Source organism: Typopeltis vanoorti, chromosome 17 (assembly GCF_054136105.1).
Source record: "Typopeltis vanoorti isolate ZY-2024b chromosome 17, IOZ_Tvanoo_1.0, whole genome shotgun sequence".
Lineage (NCBI taxonomy): Eukaryota > Metazoa > Arthropoda > Arachnida > Uropygi > Thelyphonidae > Typopeltis > Typopeltis vanoorti.
Genome location: NC_143565.1, coordinates 36,992,501 through 37,002,885, shown reverse-complemented (window position 1 = coordinate 37,002,885; position 10,385 = coordinate 36,992,501). Strand labels below are relative to the sequence as shown.

At 33.1% G+C, this 10,385-nt stretch overlaps 1 protein-coding gene across 1 annotated transcript in view; it reads left to right on the top strand.

Annotated features, from left to right (window-relative positions):
- The first annotated feature begins 637 nt into the window (after positions 1-637).
- oxt (Xylosyltransferase oxt) overlaps positions 638-10,385 on the top strand; it is a 335,397-nt gene continuing 325,649 nt past the window's right edge. Inside the window, exon 1 of the mRNA XM_090406721.1 lies at positions 638-994. Within this exon, the coding sequence (XP_090262847.1) occupies positions 815-994 (180 nt within the window). The 5' untranslated portion in view covers positions 638-814. The remainder of the gene's footprint in view (positions 995-10,385) is intronic.

Genomic DNA, 10,385 nt, shown 5'->3' with positions numbered 1-10,385 from the left:
CAAATGTGAAATAAAATATTTATTGATAGTTTTTATGAATTGATTATTTTGGAGAACGACTTTATTTAAAAATATTCACTTACCTGAGTTTTCAGGTACGTAAAATATTCACTTACATAAGGCCCTTTTTCTTTTTCTTTTTTTTTTTTTTCTTTTCTTTTTTCTTTTTTTTTTTAAGTCGAGAACTTCTAGTAATGTAGCGAATGATCATTAAAAAATTAGCATTATTAGCATTTGTAATTCTGTTTTAAATTCACAGCATGCTGGATCCAAACTTTGTTTAGGAACAGACAAATGAGACACCAGGGAAAATTATTAAATAATTATTAAGTGTTTTAATAATTTTTCGTTTGATTATGATACGCGATTTTATGTTTGCTCAGCTCTTTTTATTTATATAGTATAGCACTTGTATATTCTAAATGATTCCAGATAACTTAATCTTTTCTAAATAAGCTAAGAATTCACAATGCAATTTCAATGATTTTTTTAAGGGGAACAGAGATTGCTTCTCCACTAACTCTTCCATTGTGTACATATTTGCTTAGTCTATGTTTTCTTACTATTCGTTGTCCGTATATAGCCACAGATTTTACTTACTTTCTTTAATTCACTCGCATAAGTTTCGATAAGAAGGGAAAATATTTAGCAACATTGGACGGTAGGCATGAACAGTAATGAAGTGTGGCACTGGTGTTGAAGTTTGTGAGAATTGGTACCGCGATTCTGGTATCATTCGGTCATTGGTATTTTTACTTAGTTCGTGTTAGAAGTTTATGTTATTTTAGCTTAGGATTTGGGGTAGGGATGGGCAATGGCGGTGTCAAGAGTTTTGGATGTTCGTTGGTGTCGAAGATACCGCCCATTTTTCATAATAGCCGGGGTCATTCTTGCCATACAATTATTTTTAGCATACAGTTTTTACAGTATATACTCCACCGAAGAAGATAGTGCATGGAAAGAAAATACTGGACAGAGTAAAGGAAATGTGCAGGTAAAGTATTAAGATGCTAACCAGAGAAATAAACCAAACAAAAATAAAATAGCGAGAAGAAACCTGTTCAGATGGTTATTGCTGATTAATATAATTTAATGGAAAGGTGAACTCCAACTTTATTTTTATTGTCTTGGTAGCACATAATACTTCCATAACCGACCCCGCCTGTACCCTATTTACAAGTAACACAACTAGTAGAGGACGCGTTTCTTATTAAATATATAAAGTTCATATACATGATAAAGTATATAATTTATCATTCTTCCGGAATGTGAATGCTCATGCACGTACACCATGCACACCTGCTTATATCATAAGTTAATTGTCGGCTACTTTATATTTAAAGTGATTTTTGCATATTTTATGAATGAATTCTAAGAACTAATTGCAGACGGTAACTCTGCATGACAGTACATTTACCCCCCCCCCCCCAATTATTTTTGCATGCTCTCGCTATTTGCATGTTTATCTTCCGTTTCCTCTAGGTAAAGAAAAGTTAATATTATAAAAAAAAAAAAAAAAAAAAAAAGAAAGAAAGTATAAAGATACCTTGCATCATATCATGACATGAACCAAACTAGGGCAACAGTTTCCGTTGGTTTCATGCAATTTAGGGAACTGCAATATGAGCATGTTACAAGTTTCTAGCAGAAAAAAAATATGCACGTGATGTGCATTTAATTATTGAATTGAAATTTGTTGTACTTATTAATACATCAGCAAGCACAATACTCCTCAATTCCTGCAATGGGATGTTATCAGTTTCAGTGAGCACTCAACAGTTACATTTTTCAATACGAAAGGGGCACACTGAAGCTTATGCATCTGCATCTACAACTTATCCAGGCCAAGTTGTTCTTCATTGGGTAAAAATAATTTTGGAATGCTGAGAGGTTGCCCATGTAAAATTGTGGAAATGTGCATATCAAAGACAAGAAGACATTGTTATTCTCAAGTTCAGTTAGGCTTTATCTTCATTATTATTATTATTCGTGACACCTCCAAGGAGTCCGAAGACTCATCGCGGGAGGACCACTGTCTCCACCTCTACACCGAACCTCTACTACCAATCATCTCCATCAACGCCATCTACTGCCCACCACCACAACTACTATTTTTTGTCTGTAAAGTGGGTGTGTTCTGAATGGCCGATTTGTAAGTGCGTGGGATGAAAAACCCGAGTTTCCGGGAGAAAAAACCCTGCTACCTTCTTATGAGATCGGCTAACTCTCCTTCGATTGAAAAAGTCCATATAAAGATTCATCATGACGAGAATCGAACTTGAGCCTTTTCTAATTGAAGGGCGCAACATACTGTTAACAATAATTAAAAAAGAAAAAAGTCTATAACCTTCTGCACATAATATACACTGCCAATGTTATCCATATCTACCCACAAACAATAAGTTATACTGATAAAGAAATTGAAGATTTCTCCATCAGTATGACTTGACCAGTAATTGAATTCTATCATGCTGAATTCTATCAGTGAGGCCTTGATTAGGCATCATATGGATTATTGTGCACAGATTTGGTCACTGGGTTTTCATGGTGATGAGGATATGTTGGAAAGGGTCCAGAGAAAATTCACAAAGGTGGTAAGTGGTCTTTGGAATGTGGAGTATGAAGACAGATTGAGAGAATGTAAGCTGCAAAGCCTTGTGAATAGGGGAAATATGATTGAGGCATATAAGCTACTTAGTCAGGAGTTATCAGGTTGACATGTGAGAGATTTTTCATAGAATGGGAGAGAGAGGGGGGGGTAGATCAAGAGGCCATCACTGGAAACTGTATAAGGTGATGTGAGCAGAGGAATGAGAAGGTTCTTTGCATGGAGAGTGGTTGGTGAATGGAATGCATTGTCTGTGTGTGTGTGTGTGTGTGTGTGTGTTGTAGACATGTTGAATCAGTTTGAAGCACGGTTGGATGAGCATTGTATGCAATAGTGTGTACCTCCCACAATAAGTCTCTGACTCCCTAGAAGTCAGATGATGATGATGATAATTATGTAGAATATTTTGCAATTCCCACTAGAAATAGCTGGTACTACAAAACAAACGAGACAAAATATCTTTATGAAGAAATAAAGCAAATTGGAACAAACCAGAAACTTATTGAATAAAATTGAAGATATTGATCCATTCAAAACAATCATCAAATATATTAGGGAAGAAATATGAAAATTTGATTGTAAATTCATATGACAAGAATTAAAAACATTCATATCCTCTAAAAAGCTGATGGCAGCCCATGAACAGCAAAAAAAAAAAAAAAAAAATGGTTGCAGTCAAATTACAAGATGGGTGTATAACTGGAGATATGCTGTAGCAAAATGAAGCGAAATTTTTTTTTTTTTTTCAGTATTATATTGTGTATTTTGGGGAGAGGGGAGAAACAAACAACAAAAAAAAATTAATTGTCAAAAATTCTAACCAGATGTTATGTAGAGTATGCAAATGAAAAAAATTCAGGAGAGGATGGAGTTATAGCTGAACTTCTAAAAGCAGGTGAAGAAGTTAACTTATAAAATCTTGGCTAAACTTTGTCTGAAGAAAAATAATATATCAATAACATGGAAAAAGACTATTTTTCTGATATACAAAAAAAAGGCAAAATAGAAGACTTGTGCTATTAGTAATATACAAAGTTTTTGTAAAAAGTCTTAACTTGTAAGCTTTGTGTGGTTCTAGGCCTTGTAGAGCAAAAGAACAGGCAGTCTTTAGAAGTGGTTTCACTATGGACCATATTCAAGTTATACCATATACATAACGTATACATATGTTTTCACCATATACAAAAGTTATTGAATGGTGCCTTGGTTATATTGATTGTGAAAAAGTCTAATTTTAAATAAAAAAAACTTTTGCAATATGTATGTGGAGAACTATGAAATCAAATTGCGATGCTATATGTAAGTATACATCAGTGCAATTATAAAGTTCATCTCCACTGCAGATATACAGAGGCATGTGACAAGGTAGCACAGTATTCCCCAGACTATTCACAAGCTATCTGAAAGAAGTATTCAAGCTACTTGATTAGGAAAAGAAAGTTCTGAAGATAAATGCGAAACACTTATGATTTGCAGATGACATAGTTATCTTTATTTCAAGAATCTACTGATATGTATCTGTAAACTCTGAACTGCTAGCAAAATATCTTTCTTAAAGATAAAACTAAAGAAAAACCCAGGTTATGCTGCTAATTAGCTATCTGCAATCAGAAATAATAAAAATTGATGATGATGATGAACATGTGAGTCACTGTATCTACTTAGGACAAAGGATATATCACTGGTTCAAAATACCATGGAAGAAGTCATTTTAGAAAAATTATGGACTCTACAACCATGTTAGAAATAATTATTTTAATATCCCCATGTTTTGACCTTCATATTGAGGTCACTCATCATCTAGAGCAGTGTTTCTTAACGTTTCTAAGCCCAAGGACTAGTAAAATGTCTAAAACAATTCCACATTATGTAGGGATTACCAACATTTGGGAAAAACTGTGTCATTTATAACATAATAAATCTAAAAGCATGTATACTGAATATATATGGAAGCATAATTAATTAAATTGGAAGTAAACGATTAAATTTGTATCATCATTGAACAAAGTTTTAATTTTTATCATCATCATCATCATCATCATCAAATTCCTGCCATGTACTCTCAAGGGGTGTACAGGATATGAAAGTACTACATGAAAAAATTACATCATTACTAACTTCCTATCTACAATTTTCCTCCAAATCAGTCTGTTACTTGTCAAGACTCCAACATTATCAGATCTTATATTTCTATCGTTTGTACCGTATCAATCCACCTATATCTTGGTCTTCCCCTGGGTCGTTTTCCTGCCAACCTGGCAGAGAACACTTGTTTTGCTAATCTTTCCTCTCCCATTCTATTTAAGTGATCATATCACCTGAGATTAGCTCTGCTAACGCATTCCTGGATGCTGACAATGTCAAGTTCTTTCCTAATATCCTTTAATTTTTATTAAACAAATAATATGATATAATTAAGATACTACTTACTTTTAATAAGATGATTCAGCTACTCGGCCCTTGCAGAGTCGCTGGATATCTGGCTCAGTATTGGTCAGCTTCAGTCAAAGATCGGCGCACACACACTAAGATGATTTCTGTATTTTGTTTTTATTTGAAGGAGCGATGAAAATCCTTTTATTTAGAAAACTGCATGACGATTTTCAATGCTTCTTCAGATAATTGGGAAGGCGAGATCCAGAATCGAGCCAAACCAAGATCACAGAATTGTCACTTGAAAGCTCAATTAACTGTTCTTTTTTCAATAATGCAAGGTCATTCTTGTGACTGTAAGCCTGAAATGGATTGCGAACCCACAGAAATTTCTTATAAGTTATTCAGAAAATACGTTTCCAAATTCTTTTTCAGAGTTTTGAGGTGGTCACAAATCCTTTCCAGAAACTCAGAATAAACAAAAATATAATTTTCCACTAAAAATGATTTCAGTGTTGGAAAAGGTGTAAATTGTCTGTCTCTTATATAACTAATCCATAACACCAGTTTTTCCTTGAATGCCTTTATTTTGTTGTAGGCATCAAGAACAGTTAAAGAATTTTCCTGAAGGGAGAGATTTAGTTCATTTAATTTCGAAAGAATGTATGAAAGATAGGATAGAGTTGATAACCATGCGTCATCAACAAGGAATGATGCAAAATGAGAATTACGTTCATTTACAAACAAAACTGCATGCCTCAATTGAAATAACCTTGTTAGTACTTTGCCACTGGAAAGCCTGCGAATTTCAGAATGAAGCAAAGTTGCATATATTCACTGACCATTTCATCGCAGAGTACTGAAAATAACCTGTTATTTAACAGTTGAGCCTTAATAAAATTAACTAGCTTTACAGCGTTATACCACAGTTTTAAATTCTGGTGGCATTCCTTTGGATGCTATGCTTCCCTATGTGTGAAACAATGTACTCAATTGATATCTGAAACTACTTCCTTGACCTTAGAAACAACTCCACTATGCCTGCCTGTAAGGCCATGAGCTCCATCTGAACAGAAGCCCATACATTTTTCCCCACTGGATCCCTTTGTGTATTATGTAATTATCAAGTGAGTGAAATATTTCTAATCCAGTTATTCGGGATGACAAGGTTCTCCAAAACAGTATATCGTCATGAAAGTTATCATTTGCATATCTTACTTAGCATATTAACTGCGCATGATTTGTAACATCAGTAGTCTCGTCTATTTGTAATGCACAATAAGGGCTGCTTTTAACTCTTTCGATTAACTGAGATTCTATGTAACCTGCCATATCATTAATTCTGAGACCGACAGTGTCATTTAAGAGAGGAATCAGATCAACATATTTTAGTGATTTGTTGCCGAACATAGTTTTTACCACATGTTTTATAGCTGGAAGTAGTAAATTTTCCCTGATAAAATGAGGTTTCCCTTTTTTTCGCTATGCGCAAACTTAACAGATAGGATGCTTACATTGCCTTGCTATTAATCAAACCCATGGCCGAAAATATATCTTTCCCATGATTTAATGTCCCTAAGTGTCGCTGAAAAAATTCAATTGGTTTGTTTTTCACATCACAGTGTTTAGTTTCTAAATGTCATCGGAGTTTCGCAGGTTTCATGTACTCATTCGACAATACAAAACACATTGAGGTTTCTGTTCACTTTCATCTCCACATCAAGTAAACCCATATTCCAAATATGAGCTGTCATATTTCCTATGTATTTTTTTCTTTGAACTGCATGTTTCTTCTACTTTAATAGTATCAGATTTGCTCGTCGTTAAAACACGTGTATCACAATTAGGGTTAGCATCGCCTCTTTCATTTGCTTTTCTTTTCAAAGTCCTAGTTCTAAGCCACTTTTCCATTATTAAAAAAATATTTCCGAAAAATATATAAATACTGGGGTTAACTCACGACACACATTGTCCAAGTATCACTTAGCACTTCTGAAGATACTGTATACTGAGCCTTAGTTGAAGGAGGCGAACCTTCAATAATAAAAATCAATAAACAACAAGCGATTGGTTGAAATGTGGATAACACAGGTTTACTTCAAATCTGACAAAATAGCAAGGGAAGGCAGAAGCTATAAAACCATATTGTTGTTCACTTCACTCCTCTTTTATTACTCGTCACTCTGTTACTATTTGTTGGTTTTTTAAGTATCCATTTTATTCCAATAATTTTTACTTACATATTCAATTTTAATTTGTTTTGTTTGGATAATTGAAATATATATATTTATTTATTAAAGTCTGCCTGCAGACCACCTATCCAATCGTCGCAGACCACAGGTTGAGAATACACATATACTCGACCTGTTTAGTTGCGTATATGTGTATATGCAACTAAACAGGTTGAGTACATGTGTGTGTGTGTATATACACAACACATATTTGTTGTGTATATATATATATACACACACAACACATATTTGTTGTGTGTATATATATATATATATATACACACACAACACATATTTGTTGTATGTATATATATATATATATATACACACACAACACATATTTGTTGTATGTATATATATATATATATATACACACACAACACATATTTGTTGTATGTATATATATATATATATATATATATACACACACAACACATATTTGTTGTATGTATATATATATATATATATATATATATATACACAACACATATTTGTTGTGTATATATATATATACACACACACAACAAATGAGTATATACACACACAACAAATGAGTATATATATACACAACAAATGAGTATATATATACACAACAAATGAGTATATATATACACACACAACAAATGAGTATATATATACACACACAACAAATGAGTATATATATACACAACAAATGAGTATATATATACACAACAAATGAGTATATATATACACAACAAATGAGTATATATATACACAACAAATGAGTATATATATACACACACAACAAATGAGTATATATATATACACACAACAAATGAGTATATATATATACACACAACAAATGTGTATATATATACACACACAACAAATGTGTATATATATATACACACAACAAATGTATGTATGTATACACACACAACAAATGTATGTATGTATACACACACAACAAATGTATGTATGTATACACACACAACAAATGTATGTATGTATACACACACACAACAAATGTATGTATGTATATACACACAACAAATGTATGTATGTATATACACACAACAAATGTATGTATGTATATACACACAACAAATGTATGTATATACACACAACAAATGTATGTATATACACACAACAAATGTATGTATGTATATACACACAACAAATGTATGTATGTATATACACACAACAAATGTATGTATGTATATACACACAACAAATGTATGTATGTATATACACACAACAAATGTATATATATATATATACACAACAAATGTATGTATATATATATATACATATATACACAACAAATGTATGTATATATATATATACATATATACACAACAAATGTATGTATATATATATATACATATATACACAACAAATGTATGTATATATATATATACATATATACACAACAAATGTATGTATATATATATATACATATATACACAACAAATGTATGTATATATATATATATACACAACAAATGTATGTATATATATATATATACACAACAAATGTATGTATATATATATATATACACAACAAATGTATGTATATATATATATATATACACAACAAATGTATGTATATATATATACATATATACACAACAAATGTATGTATATATATATATACACAACAAATGTATGTATATATATATACATATATACACAACAAATGTATGTACAGGGTGTTCGGGATAAATTTGACAGTTTCGTAAGGAAAAAGAAAATCTTCTTTGTATCTATTAAATTTAATGAATTGACAAAAAAACATTACAGGCAGAGTTAATTACAATACTATCAACAAGATTTACTCAAAATAACCACCATTAGCATCGATCACAGCTTCAATTCTGCTTCGGAACCTCGAACAAGCTGATGCTACAGTCTCCCTGGGAAGGGCCGCAAAAACTGTTTTAATTTTATCCATTAACTGGGCTTTTGTATTACTGGAAGTGCGATTGGTGTCTTTTTCAACTGCGCCCCATACAAAATAATCCATGGGGTTAAGGTCTGGGGAGTTTGGAGGCCAAACATTTGGACTGGTGAAGTCGTAGAAATTTTCAGACAACCATTTTTGACTTTTCCCAGAGGTGTGGCAAGGGGCCGAATCCTGCTGCCATACATACGGCCTACCATTGGCTACCCTTGTTATCCAGGGCTTGACTACAGTTAGCAACTCCACGAACAAAGCCCGAATTCCAATGCCAGGGTTCTTCAACACCTGTTCCTGCAGATTTGCGAGGAATTCTGCTGTACGAACGCAATCAGATCGTCTGCTAGGGATCTTTCTTCTTGCTACATCCTCGTAGTCACCATTGCAAGTCTCTAGTTCATGCCTGATTGTTTTTACTGTATTCAGGGAGCATTGGGCAGCAGTCGTAATATCCTTATTTTGATGGCGGGCACGAATCATCATGATACAAGTTATTCTCTTCCATGATTCAGGTGGGTTCCAGCTATCCATCCTTTCTGACATCTTGTATATGAATGAAGAAGGGTCCAAACTTTTAAATGAAGAGAAGTGTGTGTTAATACATGTAACTTACAGAAAAATATAATTAATTATAAATATGTCAAATTTATCCCGAACACCCTGTATATACACACAACAAATGTGCGTATATATATATACACACAACAAATGTGCGTGTATATATACACACAACAAATGTGCGTGTATATATACACACAACAAATGTGCGTGTATATATACACACAACAAATGTGCGTGTATATATACACACAACAAATGTGCGTGCATGTATATACACACAACAAATGTGCGTGCATGTATATACACACAACAAATGTGCGTGCATGTATATGTGCACAACAAATGTGCGTGCATGTATATGTGCACAACAAATGTGCGTGCATGTATATGTGCACAACAAATGTGCGTGCATGTATATGTGCACAACAAATGTGCGTGCATGTATATGTGCACAACAAATGTGCGTGCATGTATATGTGCACAACAAATGTGCGTGCATGTATATGTGCACAACAAATGTGCGTGCATGTATATGTGCACAACAAATGTGCGTGCATGTATATGTGCACAACAAATGTCCGTGCATGTATATGTGCACAACAAATGTGCGTGCATGTATATGTGCACAACAAATGTGCGTGCATGTATATATATGTGCACAAGAAATGTGCGTGTGTATATATATGTGCACA